This window comes from Myotis davidii, unplaced genomic scaffold (genome assembly GCF_000327345.1).
Source record: "Myotis davidii unplaced genomic scaffold, ASM32734v1 scaffold161, whole genome shotgun sequence".
Lineage (NCBI taxonomy): Eukaryota > Metazoa > Chordata > Mammalia > Chiroptera > Vespertilionidae > Myotis > Myotis davidii.
In genome coordinates, this window is record NW_006291567.1 from 951044 (window position 1) to 976797 (window position 25754).

A 25754-nucleotide genomic window follows, 5' to 3' on the forward strand; every position below is an offset into this window, starting at 1 on the left:
ATCAGCTGCCTCCTGCACACTCCCCACTGGGGATGTGCCCGCAACCAAGGTACATGCCCTTGACCGGAATCGAACCTGGGACCCTTGAGTCCACAGACCGATACCCTATCCACTCAGCCAAACTGGTTAGGGCTATATTTTCAGATTTTTAACTTCATAAATGTAAATGGGTAAAATGTTTGCCTGAAAATCCCACAGATAATAAAGTGATTTCTAATTGTGCCTGTTGATTGTGTTTCTAAGGGGGATAGCTAGAACCCCCTATCCCTCAAGCTGCCAGCTAGCTCAGGCCCCAATCAGCTATCCAGACTGTGAGCCAGAAGGCAAAGTCAGGCAAGTATACTTGTTCTTTGTTATATACTAGGACTGCGAGCCTGACCTGATGGGTGATTGCCAGAGGGGAGGAGAATTGAGGGACTAGGTAAGAGAGGTAAAGGGATTAAGAAGTACATATTGGAAACTACAGAATAGTCACAGGGATGTAACCTACAGCATAGGGAATATAGTCATTATTGTAATAACTATGCATGATGCCAGTTGGGTACTGGAAATGTCGAGGGGAACACTTTGTAAAGATATGATTGTCTAATCACTATGCTGTACACCTGAAACCAATACAAAATAATACTGAAAGTAAACTGTAGTTGAAAAATTAAAAATGAAAGTAAAAAATAAAATAAATTATATATATATAATTTATTTACTTTTGCTGGAATCAGTACCTAGTACCCTCATACTTCCCACCCAAGTTTTTCTAACAATAGAAAAACATGAACTTATACCCCAGTTAATATGAGGGCTTAGCTACATTTCCTGCCACAGCTAAAAAGATGTGGTACAGATTTCCAGTTCCTTCTGTCCCGTTTATGTGCTAAAGTTTCCCAATTTGGCTTAAAAGTTTCTGCAATGGCATATTGATAATGCTGTGTTGGTTTGAACTGTATAATAAAGCCCCCACCCTAAAAACATTCAAATAAGGTCATGTCCTTGGAAATTGTGCCAAGGTTATCCTGTACTTTTGAGTGCCCTCCAAACTGCCCATTCTTCTAGACCAGTGGTCGGCAAACCACGGCTCGCGAGCCACATGCGGCTCTTTGGCCCTTTGAGTGTGGCTCTTCCACAAAATACCACATGCGGGCGTGCACGTACAGTGCAATTGAAACTTAATGGCCCATGCGCAGACGTCGGTTTTCAGCCTGGGCAAGTCTAATTTGAAGAAGTGGCGTTAGAAGAAGTGGGGGGTGTAGGTCTGTGGGGCGACGGGAGACGCAGCGTGGGGGAGATACATTGTTTTGAGGTACATTCGCTGAGGTCAACCCCTTCCAACTCTCCCATCCACACTCATCTATCTGAAACAAGTATACAAGATGAGTGTGGATGGAAGAGTTGGAAGGGGTCGACCTTATCGAACGTTATCTCAATCAGATTGAGGGCATTTTTAGCAAAGGCCAGCTTAGGAGTACCCTAATTAAGTTAATAACAATGTACCTACCTATATAGGTTAAGCTTAAAAAATGTGGCTCTCAAAAGAAATTTCAATCGTTGTACTGTTGATATTCGGCTGTGTTGACTAATGAGTTTGCCAACCATTGTTCTAGACCTCTTTCTTTGTGGTTTGAGAAATTGTGACCTAGACTAGGAACGGTTTCTTCCCCTTTTTTCCCCCCTCAGCCTCCTTCCTAGTGGCCCTTCTAGAAGGGAAGCACCTCATGCCTCTTTTCCTATTTCACCTGAAGTTCCCAGAGGGAGAGGGAGAAAAGATCCCAGGAGGTAGAGTTCTCCTGAGGGTGCCCTCCACAAGGGAGCAGGAGCTTTACTTGACTTTATCCCCTCCACAGAAGGCCCCAACACGAAGCTGTGGGGCCCAGGCTTCTTCTTGTCCATGCAGAGTTCCCTACCTGAGGCAAAGCCTTCACCTTCCTCCAATTCAGAGGATGAAGTTCTAGAAAGAAAACAAGTGGATTACCACAGCAGTCTGGGTTTAGCAAGCCATCATGTAAAATGAGGCATCAGGGTGATTTTGAGTTCCTCTTGGAGGATAAAATGGGAGAAAATGTCACTTCATTTTGTCCCATTTACATACTGATATTGTCTACTTACAGGGGGTCTTTCCTGTTCTTTCTAGATCTCTATTTCTTAAATTACTTTCTTCATGGAGACGGGCACAGGGCGGGGTGGCGGGGGGGAGGTCCAGTCAAAGGAGATTGAGCGTGGGGCCAGGAGGCACAGGTTGTAGTCCAGCCCTCTCTCTGAGGAACTTTGGGTAGTCACTCCACCTCCCTGACCCCACCCTCATTATCAGTGTCCTCATCAATAAAAAGAGGTTGAATTCTGTCATTTTGTTCATAGATAACTTCCAGTACTTAATGTCTGTCATTCCATTTTTGTCACACAAGTGAAAAGGCATAATTTGGATTTAATGCAAGGAATGTCTAGGAAACAGTTATTCCTTAAAACAAGAATTACATTAAGACATGGTGCAAGGAAGAACACTCTTTTTCCATCCTAACTGTTGGATATATCAGGGTCTATTCCAGGAGACTTAGTGTAGTTCTGTTACCATTCCACTTTAGTATACCCTCCTTCACTAGAACTTTCTCCCTCCTAAACAACCAGGAAGTCCTTTCATTCTTGTTCTAATTATACCATGGCACCATTCTCCCTAAGTTTTTATTTGTTTGTTTTTTAGGAATGAACTTATTCTAAAGGATTTGGGAATTAATCTGCTAAATTTGGCATTACTTTAGAATTACTTTAGGTACTAGTTGCCATGCTTCATGTGGTATGAGAAATTAGAGCATTCAGGGGAACAAATAAAAGACCAGAGGTGGCTGGAAGGTTATAAAATAGCATCTAAGAGAAAAGGGTGAAGGGACATAAACCTTGAGAGGTATTGTTTATGGTAATTTTCAAATGTTGTCCACTAATGGAATATAGACAGTTTTTTCTTCTACTTCAGATGCCATGGAAGTAGGGCAAACTCAAAAAATTCAAATGTGGTTCCTTGAAGGGGGACAGAGAGGTGACAGGAAGAATGAACAGCTCACAACTAATGTTGATTAAATATTGCAATTGAATATCAAAGTAAATGAGGTGCTTTTTAAATGAGCTTGATTAAATGTTGAAATCAAATATCAAAGTAAATGAGGTGCCTTCTGCTAACTTGCCTCTCATTATGGGTTGGAGTAATGCTGCTTGGAGCTGGGGTCTGGTTCATATAACTTCAGAGTTTCATAAAATGACTTCTTTTTCATCTATCTTCAGTTATGCTATTTTCTACTGCTTTAAAGATAGTAAAGATAGCCACTTCAGCATTTTATCACTTCAGAAAACATGTTTATATGAAAGATAAAGGTTGTGCCTTTATGAAAACGAGTGAAAATATAACCAACCCCAAGAGATTATCTATTAAACCTTAGAACTTTATGGTATTTTGTGATTAGTGTACATAGTCCACAGATGTTCTTTAACTTTGTTTTAATTTTTCTTTGTAAGAATAACCATAACTTCAAAGTATGGTATGTATATTTTGCAGGTTGATTTCACCCCTGGAAGTAGCCTCTGTAATTAATGTATTTAACTTAGAAGAAGCTGTATTCCTTACTTGAATTCTCATTTTTAGAGAAAGTGTGTTTCTCAAGATATATCTGCATTAGGGCAAAATACTTAGATAACTTTATTAGTTTAGTTTTTAAAATTAAATGCAAGAAGTCAGACGAATTATTTTTGGCACTATGTAAATTCTTTAAAACTTAGTGTCAAAATTAAACATTGATTTAGTACACTTTAAAGGTACTGTTTATGCTTTACAAAGAATCACAATTCATAGTCAAATTGTAATTATGCCATAGAAAAATAGTTTTACTAGTATGAGTATTATTTGATAATATGAAATTTTTTAAAATCCTTTTTCAAAACATCTCTGAGACTAATCATATTTATTAGTATTGCTTCTTGCAAAACAGTTCTTACTCAACAAAATTTATGATAGTTAACTTGTGGTTAAATTATCAAATATATGGCTTTTCCATTGATGCTGAAAAAAAAAAAGAAAAAAATGTCCTTACATTGCAATTCTTGGTTATCTTATTTGGGGGGCATGTAATAAAATGATGTAATTTCTGAGATTTTAAACCCCTAAAACCTCTGCCAATGAAGTTCTGAGACACACACAGATCAGTTCAGTATTTAAAACCAAATTTTTGTCATATATCCATGTGTTAGAGCTTATGAAATCGAGTGGTTTCCTATTCTGTGCCTAATAGATTTGTAGTCATATTACACAAGTTATGATAATACTTAGGCATTTTCTCCTTCCCTGTCCAAATCCAGGTTCCAAGTCCACAGCTATGCTTCTTCATCAATTGCTTTGTGAAACCTTTTTGTTTCTTTTTTCCAGGTATCTAGTGGAAATTATTATTTCATCCCATACACCATAACACCATGTGCTGAATACATTTGCTGTGAGAGCAGTCTCCAGAGGGATGCCTCAGAGCACTTGCAAACCAACTGGGACACCATGCTGAATCCCCTGCATGAGACCTTGGTGGACAGATTTATTAGCCTCCTCAGGAACATCCAAATAACCTCATGGTAACTCCCCTCAGCATTCAACAACCCTGGGCACTTTGTCACAATCTTCCCATCACATTCATGGAGGTGATACCCCCTCAAAAGATCGTAGAACCTGGAGAATGGGGAACCCCTACCAATCATTGTGTTTGTTTGTTTGTTTGTTTCATTTTTAAATCTTTATTGTTGAGAGTATTACAGTTCTCTCCCTTTTACCCCCATTGCCCCCCATTCACCGACTCCTGCCCCACCCTAGGCTGTCCATAGGTACAATCTTTGTTAATCTCTTCCCATCCCACTTCTGAGATTCACCAGTCTGTTCAATGCATCTATGCCTCTGATTCTGCTTTATTCACCCATTTATTTTTTTCATTAGATTCCTTGTTTATTTATTTTGATTTTAGATTTTATTGTTGATAGACATATTTGTTGCCATTTTATTGTTCATATTTTTATCTCTTCTTCCTCCTCCTCCAACAACAACAATATTTCTTGTTATACTGGTTTAGTGGTGATTGATTCCTTTAGTTTTTTCTTGTTTGTGAAGCTCTTTATCTGACCCTCAATTCTAAATGAGAACTTTGTAGGGTAGAGTAATCATGCTATTCATCACTTTGAATATTTCTTGCCACTCCCCTCTGGCCTGCAAAATTTCTGTTGAGAAAGCAGCTGACAGTCTCTATGTTTAACCTTTGGCATTTTAATTATGATGTTTCTTGGTTTGGGTCTCTTTGGGTTCCTCTTGTTTGGGACTCTCTGTACTTCCTGGACTTGTAAGTCTATTTCTTTCACCAGGTATGGGAAGTTATCTGTCATTATTTCTTCAGATAGGTTTTCAATATCTTGCTCTCTCTTCTTCTTCTGGCACCCCCATAATTCAAATGTTGAATCCCTGTAAATTGTTCTTTATTTCAGTTAGTGCATGCTTAATTTCTGATTGGTCATTTTTCATGTCTTTGGCATTCTCACTAATATCTTTGAAAGTCTCATGAAGACCCTCGAGTAACCTTATAAACATGGTTTTGAACTCTGTATGGCTCAGCCTCCCCAGTCACCTGAGCTGGGCACTCTAGGTGTGTCCCTGTGTGGGCTGTGTGCATACTCTTGTAGTTAAACCTTGATTGCTATTGGTGTCACTGAGAGGAGTTGGCCTCCAGGCCAATTGGCTGTGAGGACCAGCTGTGACTATAGTGGGAGAGCTGCTGTGCAGGAGGCCAGACCCAGCTGTGAAGCAAAGAGGCTTGTGCTGGGTCTTTGGCCTTTTATTGATAGGTTTGATACAGGCTGTCACCAACTGCAGCATTTTTGAGAGATTTTAGCCAATTCTGAAGCCTGAGCCAGGATAGGCCATTCCTATGGAATAGCTGCTGCAAACAGCTTGGGTGGGGTTGCAAATTGGATGGGGCAGAGTCTTAGGGAATCATCAGGGCAGAGCAAACAGTGTGGGCCACACTGTTTGATACTCAGATTTGGCTGCCAGTCAGCCCTGCGATAGGGGAGGTCCCAGCACAGGAACAATGACGCCTGCAAGCACCCCTGTCTGGGAGAAAGATGTCCCTGAGTTCCTGCCCTGATGCCAGATAGTCCAGTTCCTTCCAGTATATGTCTGGGTTCTCCAGAGCCTCCTGGTGCTAGGAGTCTGAGTAAGTTCATGTGCTGGCCCTTTAAATGGAACACCTGGGTCTCCAGGAGCCTCTGTGTCTCTCTGCCATAATCCCTGCTGGTTTTACAACCCATAGTCATGGGGACTTCTCTTCCAAGCTCATGAACCCTAGGCTGGGACCCCTTTTCCTCAGGGGTGGCCTCGGCAGAGGCCATCTCCCTCCCAATTAAAAAAAGCAGCACACGTGGGTGTTGGACCAGTCCCTTCTGAACCTCCACTCATCCTGCTAGTCTCAATGTTCTTTCTTCTTCTCTAGTTGTAGGACTTCTATTCAACCAGCTTTCAGGAGGTTCTGAATGATGGTTGTTCTGTATTTTAGTTGTAATTTTGTTGTGGTTATTGGAGGTGGCGAGTACCAGCATTTACGCCGTCATCTTGGTTCTCTCTCCTACCAATCATTTTTAAGTCATCCTGAAATCCATTGTTGTTCCTTAATACATCACTGAGTTGGGCCATTGAGGTATAGCTAAAAGAGAATAAACCTGGAATTAGGAGTCGGGGTTGAGCCTGTGTCTGGCCTCAACTCTCTGTAGCCATTTTCTCATGTAGAAAATAAAGAGGTTAAGTCATTGATTTTTTTTAATGCCCTGAGATTCTGTGTCTTAAGATCATATCTGAAGATGATTTCCTCCCACCTCTCACCCCAATCAGTTACTGAGGTTGTTAAAATGCTGTAAAAGTTGGGATGCATTATGTTCAGCTGAAGCCAAACTGACCTCAGGATGTCCTGTGTAGATTGATGTTGGAGAAAGTGGGGAATACTGATTCAGGTTTGGGTTTGAATCCTGGCTCTGGCTATTCCTTGCTGTGTAGCCTTGTAAAAGTCAGCTCACTTCTTTGTGCCTTAGTGCTCAATAAACCGTGCCTTAAAATATTCTTATTCTACAACTTGAAGGCAGAAAAATGATTCTCCTTAACCAAAGGATCTACTTATTTTGCTTGCAGTCCATTTAAAGGATTTACTCCTGTAAGTTGTCACAAGAAGGATTTGTCCTTTCAAAACAAATGAAAATCTGAAGCACTGGCTGAACAGACTTAAAAAATGTAAAGGGCCACATGTTCCACCTTGGATCAAATCATGGCTCCTTGAACTGTGGAGCATTACTACAGTAGTATTGGTGTTTGGCACACAATAGTAAATAGTCTGTTCTCTTTTTCTACCCCATTACCTCTTCTCTGGATGCAGCTTCTTCTACAGACTTTATGGGAAAAGAAAACTGGAGCTCTGGCCAGGTAGCTCAGTTAGTTGGAGCTCTGTCCTGATGTGCCAGGCATGTGGGTTTGATCCCGAGTTAGAACACATGCAGGAAGCAACCAAAAAGTGAAAATTTAAAGAAAAGAAGACTGGAAATCCAGACATATGTGGCCACATGCCAACATAGAAAGCAAATGGGGAACTTTTGTAGCACATTCCTGCAAAGCCTCTTTCAAGCACGTCTTGCTAACTATTGTCTTATTGCACAATGAATATTTTAGTGAAGTTTAGGAAGAAAGCTCTCCCTAGTATCATCTTTTCAGGTCTGACAAAGAGGTAGACTAGCTTGAATTTGCCAGATGAGCAAGGTCTTTTCAAGAAGTGGACTCAAGTTTTGTTTCTTAGTCAGTGTGTGTGTGTGTGTGTGTGTGTGTGTGTGTGAGTGTGTGTAATCAGTAGGAAAATAACTCTTTTGATTTGGTTTCATTTCAAAGGACTTAAAATACCTGCTAGTTGATTCACACCTTGAACTGGCAGATACCTGGCAATGGTTAGTGAGAGGTTAAATGGTGCTAATGGTTTAAAAATATCTATAATGAGGATGGCAAAGTTTTTAGCTCAAGTGCCAACTCTTAATTGGTAAAGGCTGCCTGGAGCCTTGTGCTGAAAATGGGTTGGAAGCCATTTCCAAGTTCATATTCATTAGCAACATCTTCCCTGGTTCCCAGAGGTAGAAATGGCTGCATGCTTATTACATATTTGATGCCCTCAAGCCATACTCAACTTGATATTTTGTTTATTTACTTACAAGCTACTGTTCTTATTAGGTTTCTTAGTTTAATAAAACTATTTTTCAGAATTACCCTTGAAAAGAAGACTAAACTAAAGTATAACATTTTACTTGTCAGGCTAAACCAGGGGTCCTCAAACTACGGCCCGTGGGCCACATGCAAATACAAATATTGTATTTGTTCCCTTTTTGTTTTTTTACTTCAAAATAAGATATGTGCAGTGTGCATAGGAATTTGTTCATAGTTTTGGTTTTTTTTTTAAACTATAGTCCGGCCCTCCAACGGTCTGAGGGACAGTGAACTGGCACCCTGTTTAAAAAGTTTGAGAACCCCTGGGCTAAATTAATAATGCCTTAATAGCTTTGATGCCTTTATAGTCCACCAAATGAATAATGGCTGTCATCCAAGTTAATGACTCATTAGATTAATAATAGAATTTTATGCTCAATAATAGAATTTTAAACACTGGTAGAATCTGCTAATTTGCTTATCATTGGGGTAATAAGCAATAGGCCAGAAAATAAAATATTAAAGCAATGCACTGATATGTATATGTGTTGTTAATCCTCACCTGAGGACATTTTTTCCATTGATTTTTTAGAGAATAGGAGGGAGGGAGCGAGGGAGAGAGAGAAACATCTTTGTGAGAGAGACACATTGATTGGTACCTCCTGCACACACCTAACCAGGGCCAGGGCCGGGAATCAAACCTACAACCCAAGTACATGCCCTTGACTGGAAATTGAATTTGTGACCTTTTGGTGCAAGGTCCGATGCTCTAATCGTCGAACAACACCAACCAGGGCTGCACTGATATTTTTATATCAGAGTGCTCTCTATGGGGCATTACTTCATTCTTTAAATGTTTTTTTTTAATTCTTCTTATAAGCATTGGACCAGCCTATGTATTGTATACACAGTTATTTGGCATAGTTTTATAGTTAGTCAAAGTAAGTCACAGTTCTTATATGTTTCTCTTTTTCTGAAGACTTATTTAATTGAGCTTATTCTCTTTTTTTAATGAACAGTGCAATTTTACTCTCTCTAGTTAAGTCATTTCAGGTACTTAATGGGTTGACAGTATTACCCCCTGATTGACAATACCCAGTCTTCATTTAAAAATTACTTGGAAATTGGACCACAAATTTGAATCACTCTATGGTCATTATAATATAAGTCAGACTGGACGCATGAAGATGCAACCTGAGGTTTTCATGTTTCCCTTTCCAGTGTTAATCACAAAGAAACCTTGTTAAATGACATCCGGAGAGCCAGAGAGATATACAAGGGCGATGAACTGGCAAATGAGCTGGCTAGGATCAAACTACACATAGAGGATACCGAGATTCTGACTTCAGATATCATCATTAATTTACTGCAGTCCTACTGTGATATCCAGGTATGCAATATAAGTTTAACTGAGGTTAATACATGCAGAGTTCTTCCTTGGCATGAGAAATTCCTCATATGAAGTACTTTTATACTAGGTGCACAGTTAGGTAGCTGTTGTATAGACAAAATAGTATGTGGCTACGTCCTAGGTCACCTGTATCTGTTGTAGTGGAAATATTGGAGAAGGTTTTGTCATATCAGATGGCTACTCCAACAAAATCTCATATATGGTATTGCTCACTAAAAGAAATGCAGAATTTAACAGGGTTTTTTTTGTTTGTTTTTGTGTTTTTTAAAATATTTTAAATATTTTAAAATGTGTTTTTAAATATTTTATTGATTTTTTTACAGAGAGGAAGGGAGAGGGAGAGGGATAGAGAGTTAGAAACATCGATGAGAGAGAAACATCGAATCAGTTGCCTCTTGCACACCCCCTACTGGGGATGTGCCCACAACCAAGGTACATGCCCTTGACCAGAATCGAACCTGGGACCCTTCAGTCCGCAGGCTGAGGCTCTATCCACTGAGCCAAACTGGTTAGGGCAGAATTTAATAGTTTTTATGCACTTTATGGTAGGCATTGTTCCAAGCCCTTTGATCCTAATTCATTTCATATTCAAAACAAGCCTATGAGTTGAATACTCTGATTATCCCCATTTTGCAAATGAGGAACATGATGCACAGAGAAGTTAAGTGACTTTCCCAAGGTCACACAGCAGTTGGCAAGGTCAAGGATTCAAACTAAGGCAACTGGCTCCATTGTCCTTGCTCTTTTTTTAAAAATATATTTTATTGATTTTTTACAGAGAGGAAGGGAGAGAGATAGAGAGTTAGAAACATCGATGAGAGAGAGACATCGATCAGCCGCCTCCTGCACATCCCCCACTGGGGATGTGCCCGCAACCCAGGTACATGCCCTTGACCGGAATCGAACCCGGGACCTTTCAGTCTGCAGGCCGACGCTCTATCCACTGAGCCAAACCGGCTTCAGCAATTGTCCTTGCTCTTAACTCCTCTGCTATGCTGCTTCCTTTAGGCCTTTGTCACTTCCTTCTTTGTTTACCATCACCCATCAGTGACAGGAAGAGCAGGAAGAGACTTCTGGAGAATTCCTGAGACAGGGTTTGTGGGATGTGGTACCATGGAAATGGGCCTGTCGTCCTTCCAAATTTAATTCTGTTGAGCCATTTCTAAGGATATATTGCCTTCCTTCCCTTTGGAGGAATGTACAAGGCAATGTACCTTATCTGCATAATTCCACAAAGCCACATTGGGGATTGTTGGTTAGAGGTCTTTAAATCTAAACAAGAGAGTCATTCATTTAGGACCTGAACCAAGAACAGAGTCAGTCACAAAGGAACTCATGTCCTTAGTGATAAACAGATGCATCTAATTGATTTTAATAGGATTTAACAATGATTAAATTATGCCCCATGGGACAAGAGACTGGGAATGGCCTTTTTTGAAGTCTTTCTTCCTGAGCTGCTGCCTTCCTCCTGTCCTTGCCTTCACACATCTCTTCTTTTTATAACCTTACATTCGTGGAACTCTCAGGCGTAAAGGTGAGCCAGAAGCTTCTTGGAATACACTTTCCTTGGGCAGCTGCATCCAGGTGCAGAGCCACAAAACAGGCATGGGATTTCGGTGGGAAGTCCTGTGCTAACTATTTCTGGCTCTCAGCAAATTGGCCAATAACAGTAATTCTAAGCCTGGCTGAAAGGGTAGCAGATGGTACTGCTCAGAGGGGTCCCAGATGAGACAAACATGGTAGCAATTTTCCCTAGGTAATTATGCAGTTTAGGGTAGTGGTTCTCAACTAGGGGACATGTGGTAGTGTCTGGAAGCATTTTTGGTTGTCACATCTAGGAGGTAGAAGCCAGGGATACTGCTTAACAGGATAGTGCCCCACAACAACAAATGATCCAGCCCAAAAATCTCAATAGTGCCAACGCTGAGAAATACTGGTTTCGATTAATTCATTTGTTTCTGGCAAAATAGGAATGACTGGGATATTTCTTCCCTTTATGTAGCAAATGACTGCAAGATTTCGTATACGTTTATGTCCAGCTCATTTTAACCCACAGTTGTGCTGGTGGTGGTAACTCTCCTGCACTCAAAACATGGTAGCTTTTTTCCTGGCTGCTGGGTTGTAAGTAACTTCACTAAATGCTGTCTGTAAAGAAGGCTTATATTTAAAGCCTATGAAGATCTGTATTTCCTCTCTTTCTTATCTTGGGACCTCTTGCCAACAGGACTACGATGCAATGGTAAAGCTGGTAGAAACACTGGACATGCTGCCTATGTGTGATTTGACCGACCAATATAATATTAAATTCCACTATGCATTTGCACTGAACAGGTAAGGATGATAGTGTACGTACTATATAGAGTTTTAAAATAAGTCACCTGTTACATTCTGCTTCCTTCATTTACTCAGTGCTCATTGAGTATGAGCCAGATCACGTGTTCAGTGTCAAGGTTATGAAAATGGGCAAGGTCTTGGTCTTCAAGGACTTTGTCTTTGGAACATATACTCTACTTGTGTGGTCAGCCATGTAATTAAAGCTTGCTAGCTCAGAATGATAAAGGTCTTAATGAAGGCTTGTCCAAAGTGTTATGGAAACATAGCAGAGGGAGGAAGTCATTCTGCTTGGGCATTTTCTGGGGTCTTTTTAGGGATTTGAAGACTTAGTAAGAATTACCTCATAGCCCTGGCCTGTATTAGTCAGTGGTTACAGTTTCAGCCCGTTTACCGAAGTGTCTCAGGTTCGCTTCCCAGTCAAGGGTACATACCTGGGTTTCAGTTTTGACCCGCAGCCCCGGTCTGGGCACTTGCAGAAGGCAACCAATCGATGTGTCTTTTTCACATCGATGTGTCTCTTTCTCCCCCGCCCCTCCCACCTTTCCTCTTTCTCTGAATAACAATGGAAAAAATATCCTCGATGAGGATTGGCAACAAAAACAAAAAAGAATTACTTCATGGGCAGGAGAGAGTGTGGAATGGAGATGGTGAAAAGGCCATTCCACTTGACCAGAACAGAAAAGTGAGCATAGAGTTCTTCATGTGCAGTGTGTCTTCAGGGAATAATAGTCAATGTGACCAGAACACAAGTTGCAGGTAAAGCAAATGCATGCAATCTGATCCTGAATTTTCCGTAAGTATAACTTGGCCAGCTGTCAGCATAGTTACAGTAGGATCTGGCATTAGGTACAGTTTTGAGGGAATTACCTTATACTGATAGAGGAGAAAATAGTGGTGGGCAAGTAGTGATTTTTCCTGCATTACAGTTGACCTCCAACTCTTAGGAAGTGGAGCAAATCATGTCCATATATTAGTCACTAAAGGTTAGTAGTAATGAATGATGTTTGGCCCTAAGATGGCAAGGTTTCCCTGTATTAGAAAAGCCAGGGACAGCCAGCTTTTTCTGATAGCTTCCACTTCACTGTATTCAGAAGCCCATTCAAGTTTCCACTGAGCAGTTAACCGGCTTGTCTCTCAGTGGTATGAAATTCTTTATGAGCAATTTTTATGTGCTGCTGCTTTTACAAACAGGATTTAATTAGGTATGCTAATGCAGCGAGAAGATTCTGACTAGGAATCCAGGCAGCAGGCAAAACAATGGTATGGAAAAATAACAGAATCAAAGTCCTAGGTTAAAACCAACAAAGCTTGCCAGTCACAAAATCAGAATATACTCATTTTACTCCCTGCATCGTTGGGGCAAGACCTCCAACTCAAGTAAAATTTAACTCATTGAATTACTCAGTAAGTGGAGGGGAAACTGAATGCATGACACATTTATTAGAATATCTGAGGTATCACACTAAAAGAAGAGTTAAAGGTGAGCGATAAGAGAAGATGACACTCTGTAGGCCCTAGAAATGTGTGTAGAGATGATATTAGATGAATGTTACTGAATCTAGCTCATGCTAGAGGGGCTGAAAGCTTGTTTCAGAACCTACAGAAGTCACCTTAGCCTCAGCTTCTGAGCTATCGAGGTGCAGGCCATTGCTCAGGTAGAAGGACATGTCCCCAGGAGGGCAGCGTGGGCTCATTGTCTCTGTAGTAACCACCAGCCTTGTTTTCTTTGTCTCTTCTGTTTATGTTCATTACTATGACTCATAAGGGTTTTTATAGTATACTAGAGGCCCTGTGCACGAAATTCATGCATGGGGGCAGCGGGGGCTGTCCCTCAGCTTGGCCTGCACCCTCTCCAATCTGGAACCCCTCAGGGGATGTCCAACTACCAGCAGTTGGACATCCCTCTCACAATCCGGGACTGCTGGCTCCTAACTGCTCGCCTGCCAGCCTGCCTGATTGCCCCCAACTTCCCTCCCCTGCCAGCCTGATCACCCCCAACTGCCTTCCCTTGCTGGCCAGATCACCCCCAACTGCCTTCTCCTGCTGGCCCTATCATCCTCAACTGCCTTCCCCTGCTGGCCCGATCGCCCCCAACTGCCCTCCCCTGCTGGCCTCATTGCTCCCAACTGCCCTTCCCTGCCAGCCTGATCGCCCCCAACTGCCCTCCCCTGCCGGCCATCTTGCGGTGGCCATCTTGAGGCGGAAATCTTTGGGGCAGCCATCATGTGACAATGTCACGTGAGGGCATGATGCCACCTAGGCTTTTATTATATAGGATAAGTTTTCTCTTATTTTAATTTTTCTTTTTCTTATTCATTTGTTGAAAAAGTATTTGTCCTGTAGAACTTCCAAAGTTTTGGGTTTTACTGATCATATGCCTGTGGTGAGATTGGTGAGCTTCTCTGTCCCTTTTTCTCCCTGTAAGTTGGTAGTTAGATCTGGATACTTATTTCAGATTCTGGTCTGACTTTTTAAAAAGTATACTTAATAGTTGATGGTGTACTTTATCTGTTTTTTATTCTTTTTGTAATGCTAGTGGCCATTGACGATCATTGCCTAGGTCCATTATTTTATTAGAGGTCACAAAATAGTAATATTTTGAATTTTATATTTAATTCCTGAGTTATTAGCACAAATACTTTATAAAGAGAAATTTCACCTCATCAATGACTTGGTTACCCTGGTATACAGTTTGTATGAGAAAAGAGTTTATGTGCTTGAGTTTTGCCTTGATCAGTTTTCAAAAAACAATGAGGTAGCTCCTTAGCATCCTCCAAAGGTGACCAATGAGGTTTTATAAGATCATTATGAACTCATAATTTTAATATAGTTGATGAGTTTCAATCCCCTATAATTCTTTTTATTTTATTAAATTTATTGGGGTCACATTGGTTAATAAAAATATGTAAGTTTCAAGTGTACAATTCTGTAATACATCATCTAGTATTCTTCTTGATGCTCTAACCATCCCCTTTTACCAAACACTGATTCAACTTGGCTTTTGAGTCTTTTTGCTATGAGCTTAGTAGCTTCTTTGCTTTTTTGTATGTTAATATGTTCTCTAGGACCATTGAGACCAGTGGTCGGCAAACTGCAGCTCGCGAGCCACATGCAGCTCTTTGGCCCCTTGAGTGTGGCTCTTCCACAAAATACCACGTGTGGGCGCGCATGTACAGTGCGATTGAAACTTCATGGCCCATGCGCAGAAGTTGGTATTTTGTGGAAGAGCCACACTCAAGAGGCCAAAGAGCCACATGTGGCTCGTGAGCCGCAGTTTGCCGACCACTGATTTAGACATATCTGGAACCAGCCAGTCCTCCAAGGAGTCCTGGTTCCTTTTAGTGAGATATTTACAGACTCTAATCAGGACGTGGAGGTTCTCACTGATCATTGTTTGGGACCTTCTTGGTAGAACTGAGGAAACCATTCCATGAATTATACTGATGTTCCAATTCAAATTTAGGACTAGAGGATTTTTACTTAACTTCTTTGATTTTATGTGTGTTCCTCTTGTGCTGAAAAATCTGGTTCCTAGTAATGTTAACATTATTTGTTGTATTTCATACTAAAAGATATACAATATTTTCAAAATACCAATACCAGTATTGTCACTAACAATATGATTACTAGAAACTATTTAAGATTTCTTTGCATTTATGTTTTTTTCCTTAGGTTATATTTTTTTAGAAAAATACAGTCAAATTGCTGTGTTTTAAAATCATATGAATTAGTTTCTCTTTTGTGGGTAAGCTATCAACCAGATGCATAGGCTCATCATTTATTTTGTCCTAACCACAAGTTCAAATGGTATGTTCATTGCCAAGCAGTGTTTTTAGGGAACACTGTTTTTAAATTTTTATTTCATTTTCTTTTATAATTATGTAAAATTCTTAAATAGATTCAAAGTCAAATTCCAAGAAGTGTAATCCCTACCCCTGTTCCCTTCATCATGGTTTCTCTCTCCACCAATTGATAGCCACTTTTATTACCTTCTGGTTTATCCTTCCATTTTAAGACATAAAAGCAGATACATATATTTATTCATATCCTCCTTAAATAAAAAAGTAGCATTCTCTTCACAGTATTCAACACCTTGCTTTCTTGTCTTAACAATGTATTCTGGAAATCTTTCCATAACAGTATTACAGAGATATTGTTTCAATTCTTTGTATAAATGGTTAATATTTTATAATATTAGCATGAATATCATTAGCCATAGTTGGTTTAATCAATCACCACTACTGATGGACATTCAGATATTCACAGATATTCACAGGAACACTTTTAAGATTTTACAGCCACAAACTCAAATTGTTTTGTGGCAATAATTATTTTAACAACTATCTAAGGAATCCATTTCCTGTGTATAAATGAAAAATTTACCATATATACACTAATAAAAGAGAAATATGCAAATTGATATCACTCTGCTACACCCACCAGCCTATCAGATGAGTATGCAAATTAACCCAACAAAGATGGCGGTTAATTTGCATATGCAGGCACAGGGCGAAGACTGAAGGCTCTGGCCGGATTGAAGACTGAAGACTGAAGAGACTTGGCTTCTCCGCTGCGGCCAGACCAAAGGCCTGGGTCCTGGGTGCCAGAGGAAAACCAGTACCGGCAGCCAGGGGAAGGAAGGCCTATTGTGCGAATCTTTGGGCAATGGGCATCTAGTAATTTAATAATAGAGAAGAGTGTGATTTATGAATATAGAAACAATTTCATGTTTGGGTGGGGGTAACATGAGATAGGAAAACAGGACTCACTAAAGTCCTTTGCTGTTAGAAAATGGCAAGGCATTTCAGGTCAAGAAATGTCTTTGTACATTTCAAAATTCATCTGGGCCTTGAATTTGGGGGCCCTGCCATTTTCCAAAGAACCTTTTTTCAAACTGTCTCATCCTCAGGATTTAAGCTTAGCTTTTAAATCCTTGCTCTCCATCTAGTTACAGGAGGCTGCAATATTATTTTTGTGCTTCCAAATACATTAATCACCTTATGCTCTCATCTATAGTGTAGGTCTAACCTAAAGAGAAAAGATCAAGTAAGGACTGAGTATGATTGTGTGATTGTGTGGATCTTAAGTAGCTCTTACATTTAAATATGAAAAAGTGAAATATAATTTAGATTTTTCTCCAATAAAGTACAGCATCTTTACACCTAGCCCCTCAGAGAATGAATGTATATAAGCTGCTGTGTCTTGATTCGGACATTCATGATCTTATCACATGAATATTTCAGGAAAAACAGTGCAGGGGACCGTGAGAAGGCTTTGCAGATCATGCTCCAGGTTCTGCAGAACTGTGACTGCCCGGCTCCCGACATGCTCTGCCTGTGTGGAATGATCTACAAGGACATCTTTTTGGATTCACAATGCAAAGATAACGCCAGCAGAGACAGCGCCATTGAGTGGTAAACCCTCAGCCCTAGTTAATAGCATGTGCATTTCTGCAAAGAACAGTTGCAGTGGCTAAAAATTCACATCTCTTTCCTATATGTGTGTGTCTGCTTGTCTGCTGGCAGTGACAAAACATGCTATAAATGTGGTTTGAGAATTTCCACATTCCTTTTTCCCTAAGGAAATCATTAGAGACAGGGTTTTTTACTGGTGACATTCTTCCCACAGGTTCATTCATTTATAGGGGCAAGAAGGAGGATCTTCATGCTCCTTCCCATCTACTCTTTCCAGAACCTAGTTGTATTATTGTCAGGCATTGTCTTTTCAGTGAACTATTAATTCATTTATTCATCCATCCAACCAACAAAGGCTTATTGAGCCAAAATAGGAAGCCTTGCTCCCACCATGGTGGGCAAGAATTCAACCCCCAGGTCAGGAAATTATTACCTATAGATCCTTCAAGAAAGTCATAGGAGCCTTTCTCTATCTACTTCAGAAGGTAGTGGTAGCAGGCACAGGAGCAAATGAAGCTTAGTTTCCTGGTCAGGGTATGTTGGCTTGGGTCAGACCGTGGGGATCGTCTATCCCAGACCCTTAGGTACAGATATGAAACATGTGGTTCAGGGAGGTCAGGAGCTGGTCCAAAGTCACAGAGCTGGTCAGAGACAAACCTGAGACTGAAATCTTGACTCCAAGTTCAAGTCTTGTCTGACCCTAAGCTGAGCCTGTTTGATTTATTGATAAGAGACATAGAGAAGTCACCTTGTCTGCCATCTTCCTAGATAACTTTTCATACTAAAAGAAAATGAAAAAAATAATAAAATATGGAATTTAAAATCCTCAAAACATACAGAGGAAAAGGTTGCAATTTTATTGGAATTTTGTTGGCTGGGTTTGGAAGGACTATCTTGGTATCCTCTGGTCACTCTGAGGGTACTTGTATAATGCCCCAAAGTTCATAAAACCAGATTTTAATGGCCTTAAATAAATTCTCACTTCTACAATTAATATTTTGTTGGAGTTTATTTCTCTTGACACACAAGTGACAAAACAACTTCTATTTTAGATGTCCTTGGCATACTTTATTGATCAGATTCTTTTTTTCTGATTGTGATACTCATAGTTACTCATGGAAAAGAAATAAGTTTTTATGTATAGAATAATGAATAAATAAGAATTAAAAATGGTACTGTTAACCTTTTGGTATAAACATGGTATTCATAGTTACATATCTTTATCCTAATATAATAGATCCCTGCCCTTTCTGTCCCTTTATGCCACTGCTCTTATAGTTCTTTGAACTCCAGGATTCTGGTGATTCCATTTTGTGAAATGAGCAAACAAACAAATGGCCTACAGAGAAATAGCCTATAATTGATGCAGTTTCTATATAGTAAAAGAATGCTCCATGTACAAATGGAATCTAACTCTAAAAATGAGATTTGGACATCAAATTGTGGTCTCCTTTTTGTGGTAGGATTATAATAGGTTTTCAATTTCTTTTGTACACTTGCTCCTATGACATTTTAAAGAAGATATTTGAGTGGTGCATGTAACTGTTTGTAAGATTGGGAAGGAGAGCTGGAAACCAATAAATTAGAGTAGTACAAATTTTCATGAGAAGGTGGGTTTGTACCATAGTCACACATTTTCACCTACCATAATAAGATGATATAATAAGAACTGAGTGGTTCTGTAATTGTAGGTATCGCAAAGGTTTCGAGCTCCAGTCATCTCTTTATTCTGGAATTAACCTTTCAATTCTGCTGAGAGCTGCTGGACAACGATTTGAAACATCCATGGAACTAAGGAAAATAGGTAAAGTTACTTATTATTGCAGATGTTGATGCTTTGGTAACACAAATTCAGCATTAAAAATTATAGTCACAAAACTAGCATTAAATTTCAGAAGGAAGAATTACTTTCTGATGGCTCACCTGAGACAGTAGTCAAAATAAAATGCCCATTTTTCTTCTATCGAAAGGCTGGCATAATATGATAGAAACTAGAAACATTTTTATGATTTTATCTAAAATTCATATTCTTAAGGTATCCAGCTGAGCAGTATGTTGGGAAGAAAAGGGTGCTTGGAGAAAATGAACAATTACTGGGATGTGGGTCAGTTCCTCAGCGTCACCATGTTGGCTAATAATGTCAAGAAGTCCATCCAGGCAGCAGAGAAGTTGTTCAAATTGAAGCCTCCAGTCTGGTGAGTCATCTCTGCATTATCATTATGCTTCTCAATATGAGATCATGTCTTGAAATGTTTCTGCCAGGGAGGAAAGGTATAAATGCAAAAAACAATAGCAATTACTATGTTCCTCCTTCTAACTTCTTCATTATAGCAAAGTTAGGGCAGAAAGAACAACTCTGAGGGATCACTTGGTTTTATGTGAATGGAGGGAAAGACAGACATATGCACATACAGAATATATCCCTACATACTGTATCTACAAGATAAAACTTTATCCTATTAATTTCTTCAGGTCATCGAGGTCCTCAAAAACAAAACATTCTTTGATACTAATTCATATTGTGCATATGTGAGAAAGCAGATCATAAAGCTGGAAAAACAGCAAGAAAATGATGTTCTGCCTCAGTGGTTCTCAAACTTTGGCATATATTAGAATCATCTGTATTGATTAAAAAACAGATTGCTGGGCTCACCCTTCTACTTCAAAAGGTCTAGGGTAGGGCCTGAGAATTTGCATTTACAAATTACTAGTACAAGCTGATGCTGATGGTCCTGGGACCACACTTGGAGAACCACTTTTCTGTATGGACTCATTTTAATTAAAAATACGTGACTCAGAAAAAGGTCTAGGTGGGTTGGACAATACCTGACTTTTCTAATAGTCATTAGGTCTAGGTGGGTTGGACAATACCTGACTTTTCTAATAGTCATTAAGTCCCTTAAAAAGTGGTTATCTTCTTGATTACAACCATTCCATAGTAGATGCTAAGTAGATATTTTTATAATGAATAAATGATGTTTGATGGATTTTCTCTAAAATATTGATAGTGGTTATCTCAGGGTGGTAACCTTATAACTTTTTTCCTTTAGAACTTTTTGTGGTTGTTGTGTGTTTTTTTTTAATCCTCACCTGAGGATATATTTATTGATGAGAGAGAGGTGGGGGAGGGAGAGAGAGAACATCAATGTGAGAAAGAAACATCGCTCAGTTGCCTCCTGTATGCACCCCAATTGAAGATTGAACCTGCAACCTAGGTATGTGCCCTGACCAGGAATCAAACATGTAGTCTTTTGGTATACAGGACAACACTCCAACCAACTGAGCCACTTAGCCAGGGCTAGCCTTATAAATTTTTTAAAAGATTATCTTGGGTGGGCTTAATCTAATCAAATAAGCCTCCCTTTTTAATTTATGTTTTTATTAATTTTTTTTAGAGAGAGAGGAAGGGAGAGGGAGAGAGATAGAAAAATAAATGATAGGCTGCCTCCTGCATATCTCCCTACTGGGGATTGAGCCCACAACCTGGCATATGCCCTGTCCAGGAATCCAACCCAGAGATCTCTTGGTACATGGGATGATGTTCAATCCACTGAGCCACACCAGCGGGCCAGCCTTAATATGTTTTTAATCTGTTTTTTCCTCATCTGATTTGTTGAAAATATATTTGGATTACTTGCATAATTTACAAATTTTTACTTTTAACAATCTATGTTGATTTTCTCCCCTCTTATTTCTCATCACAGTAGGTCAATTTGAACTCCTAACTATAGGAATCTCTTCAGTCATATCTAGTTTGACCCCATTTCTTCCCAGTCTGAAGGACTTAAATTTGGTCCCCAAGCCCTATCAACCTCTTGAAAGTTCTCTAAAGCTAAGAGAGCACAGAGGCAGGCTGAACCTCTGGTCCTCCCTGAGTGGCTTCTGTTCCAGAATACTAATTTTAGCTGACTCCATGGAGAGCAGGCCTGAGGCTTGAGGACGTTCTCATTACATCAGGGATTGTGCTGACTTACTGTTGATACCTATTGTTTTGGGTTCAAGACCACACTCAGGTTCATGATTTGCTAGAAGGACTCACAGAACTCAGAAAAGTTGTTATACTCGTGGTATTATAGTAGAAGTATACAGATTAGAATCAGCAAAGGCAAAAGGCACACACGGCAGAGTCCAGGGAGACCAGGCACAAACTTCTAGTTGTCCTCTCTGTGTGGAGTCATATGGACATTGTTTAATTTTCTCAACAGCAATGCAGTATAGCATGCCCAAAGTATTGCCAACTAGGGAAGCTCACCAAATACTGGTGTCCAGGGTTTTTATTGGGGATAAGTTATGTAGGTATGGAGTATCCATGTAACTGACCTTAGTCACTGAGTCCCCAATCTCTCTGGAGATCACACTGATAACAGCATTGCCCAAGACCCCCATCATGAATCATATTGTTAGTATAAACTATCTGCTATGGCTCACGGTTTCAGGTAAACAAAGACACTCCTATCTCAGGCAGGCTATCCCAAGAGCTTAGAGGTGATTTTCCAGAAACCAGTCTAGGGCCAGATCTTTCTTTGGAATGTGTAGAGTTTGGGCAACACAGGCCAGCTGAATTAATCCTGTACTGCACAGTATCCAAGCAAGTCATTCATAGTCTAACTGATCTGTCTTCCCAGGATAGCTCTAGACTTTATCCTCAAAGCGAAAAATAGTACTCGAATGCTTTCACCTGAACCATCCCTGTTTAGTGCTACAGAAAATGTGACCATCACTGCCTAGGAACTATTTCAAAAAGTTAGACTTGCCTACGAACAGTAAAGTTGTGGTCAGATTCAAGATCTCAGAATATCAAAATCTACCTGCTCAGATCTAATTTAAAAAAAAAAAAAGACAGTAAGTTTCACATCAGTGATTGCTAGGGGTCCAGGAGGAGTTGGGAATGAGGGAAGTAGGTGTGGCTATAGAAGGGAGGAAACAAGACGAATCCTTGTGGCAATAGAAATGTTCTCTATCTTGGCTGTATGAAGGTCAATATCCTGATTGTGACATTGATCTAGAATTTATGAAATATTACTGTTGGGGTGGAGTAAACCAGGCCAAGGCAAGGGGTACATAGGGTCTCTCAGTGTTGTCTCTTACCACTGTATGTAAGTCTCAAAATAAAAAGTTGAATTAAAAAGGAAAAAGAGCCCTGACCGGTTTGGCTCAGTGGATAGAGCGTCGGCCTTTGGACTGAAAAATCCCGGGTTCGATTCCAGTCAAGGGCATATTCCTTGGTTGTGGGCACATCCCGTGCAGGAGGCAGCCGATCGATGTTTCTCTCTCATCGATGTTTCCAGCTCTCTATCCCTCTCCCTTCCTCTCTGTAAAAAATCAATAAAAGGTATTTTTTTAAAAAAAGGAAAAAGATAATGAGTTTGAAATTTTGTCATTTTACAAGTGCTTTGAACTTCAAACTACATTCTCTATTTAAGACAGCAAATGCTTGCCAGGCTCTGCTCTGAAGCACTGTGTACCTAAATTGAGGTTTAGACCAATTTTGATAAAAAGTCATTTTGTATGATTTTGTTGAGTAAAATTACTTTGCCCACTATTTGGGTTTATTTTAATTAAGTATGTGGCTGCCAAATGATTAAGAAGCACTCACTACACAATATTAATTTAACTAAAAAGCTTTCAGGAAACTTCTTTTAAAGGGAATAGAATTGAACTCACTTTCTTTGGGAATCTAATTTACCAGTGCTTGTGATTTTTCCAGGTACCTCCGATCATTAGTTCAGAATTTGTTTTTAATTCTGCGCTTCAAGAAATTCATCGCACCGCCATCCAGGCGAGAACTGCTTAACTTCTGGATAGATATAATTTTCGAGGCATCAAAGGAAGTTGCTAATGGACTCAGATTTCCAGTAAGATATGCTAAATTTGTTTCTTTTTAAAAATTAATCTTTATTGTTGAAAGTATTACAGATGTCCCCCTTTTTTCGCCATTGACCCCCTCTTCTCTACTCCCATTCTCTCCCTAGGCTTTTACCCCACTATTGTCCGTGCCCATGGGTTATGCATATATGAATATGAGTTCTTTGGTTGATCTCTTCCCTCCTTGCCCCTTCCATTTGAGAATCCTCAGTCTCTTGCATGCTCCCATGTCTCTGGATCTATTTGTCAGATTTTTTTCATCAAATTCCACATATAAGTCAGATCATGTGATACTTGTCTCTCTGTCTGGCTTGTTTTATTTAGCATTTATTTCTTTAAGATAAAAGTAAAAAGAAACTGGGGATTGGTGCCATCTAATCATTGAATACTTAGAGTAATAGAATAGTTAAACTATTCATCAATCTTATGTGGAATCAACCAGTGATAGAGCAACTTACTAGAAAATGTTGGCTATGCAGTTGACCCTTGAACAACATGGGTTTGAACTGTGTGGGTCCAGTGGATTTTTTCAATAAATGCTGTATTCTCTAAAATAGAGTGATTTTGTCTCCTATGGGACATTTAGCAATGTCTGGAGACATTTTTGGTTGTCACAATTGTGGGTAAGGTATTACAACTGGCAGCTTATGGAGTAGAGGCTATGGATGCCACTAAACATCCCACAGTGCACAGGACAGTCCCACCTCCCCACACACAGAATTGTCCATCCCACAATGTCAGTAGTGCCAAGGTGCTCTAGAACAGGGCAGTACTAATAGTGAAATTTTGGAATCCAAAGCAGTTTCCTGTTGGGCTTTGGTTTGTCTCTAGTGCCACAAGTTACTTTTTAAAATGTTACTGAGAAGCAAAATTGCTTTTATCTTTTTATTGAATTTTTGTTGCAGTTTTATGACCATCTTATAAGGAGGCCTAAGTAAGATATCTAAGCATTCTGGAAACAACTTCAAATAATTGTGTTTCATATTTATGCCATGAGATTTTGTGAACATGTAGCATTCAAGAATCTCATTAAAAAGCTAATAACAGATTAACTTATTTGAAATGATAATCTCTTCCCAGGCTAAGCAATCTTAAACATTCTGCCTTATTTACTTTGGAAATTGACTATCTCTTTCCTGTACATTCTGCTCCCCTCCCCACCTTCCTCTCTCTCTACCCTAACAATATAAAACATGGCTGACGTCACCTCACTTTTTCATTCCCTTGCATTTTTTAGAATTGGTACCTACCTGTGATCCAGTTTACATCCTCATATCTCTCGGAAACTATAGCATCCCTCTCTTTTTCTGTAACTCCCCCAACCAGGCCTTTCTTGACGACCCTGTCTAAAGAAGTTCCCCCCTCCAACTCTCACCTTTATTCTGCCTTAGTTCTTCACAGTTCTATATGATACCATGTTGTATATCCCTCTCTCTTCTTCCATCCGCCCCTTCAGGACAACGACCTCCTGATGGCAGAGACTCCTGTTGTGGGCTTCTGTGTCCATAGGTCTAAGAAGAGGGTTACAGGTCCTTCATGAGTGTTTGTGGAGTACACAGCTTCCCACTTCCTCAGTGGGCAGGGTGACCTATTTTGTATATTCCTGTGCATTACAGAAATCCATTCTTCTTCTAGGTTCTGGTGATAGAACCAACAACCAAAATCTACCAGCCATCATATGTCTCTATAAATAATGATGCCTTGGAGAGGATGGTTTCTCTGTGGCTTGCCTCACCCCCAGAAACGGTAAGAAAAAGATCATCAACAGCTTTTTCTTCATTCTGTACTAGAGGCCCAGTGCATGAAAATTCATGCTCCGCCCCCTGGTTGTTCCACCATTTGGTCAATTTGCATATTAGGCTTTTATTATATAGAATGATTTAATCAAATATTTGATTCTCAAGTAGAGGAGTCTATGTTGTACTTGAAAGAGCAGGCAGCTGTGCCTAACTTCTGAGTTATGGGAGTAGACAAGAGAGTATAACCACAGATGAAAGAAAGAAGGCAGGTTTTTCCATTATATAATTATATATGTATGTATGTGTATATATAGATAAATTAATGCAGGCTTGTTGAAAAAAAGTTAAACAGTGAGGAAGTAGATAAGGAATAAAGGGCAAGTCCCTACAAATCTCCTAAACCTAGTTTTCATTCCCATCCCCAATGATTTGGTGGCTATCTATATCTTTTTTCTAAACTCATTTATATGTTTATAATGTGTGTATACATACACACATTATATGTATTATATAATATGTGTATATAATATGTGTATATATGTATTATATAATATGTAAAAGAGAAAGGCACTCATTAAAGTGAGGTCATATAGTATATATTCATTGTTTTGCAACATGCTCTTTTTACTGGTTTGTACACATGGACAGTTTTTATGAAGCACACACAGATCCACTTGATTTTTTTAAGGGTAATATTCCTGTACTAGTATCATGTGATGCATTTCTGAATATGGATAAACCATAATTTGTTTTACCACTTT

General features: G+C 39.6%; 1 protein-coding gene across 1 annotated transcript in view; it reads left to right on the plus strand.

The window, feature by feature from the left end:
- MAP3K15 (mitogen-activated protein kinase kinase kinase 15) overlaps window positions 1–25754 on the plus strand; it is a 76250-nt gene that overhangs the window by 7014 nt on the left and 43482 nt on the right. The window contains exons 4-11 of the mRNA XM_006765134.2: window positions 4400–4593; window positions 9452–9620; window positions 11866–11972; window positions 17219–17389; window positions 19081–19193; window positions 19425–19584; window positions 23097–23244; window positions 24890–25000. Coding sequence (XP_006765197.1) covers window positions 4400–4593; window positions 9452–9620; window positions 11866–11972; window positions 17219–17389; window positions 19081–19193; window positions 19425–19584; window positions 23097–23244; window positions 24890–25000 — 1173 coding nt within the window. The remainder of the gene's footprint in view (window positions 1–4399; window positions 4594–9451; window positions 9621–11865; window positions 11973–17218; window positions 17390–19080; window positions 19194–19424; window positions 19585–23096; window positions 23245–24889; window positions 25001–25754) is intronic.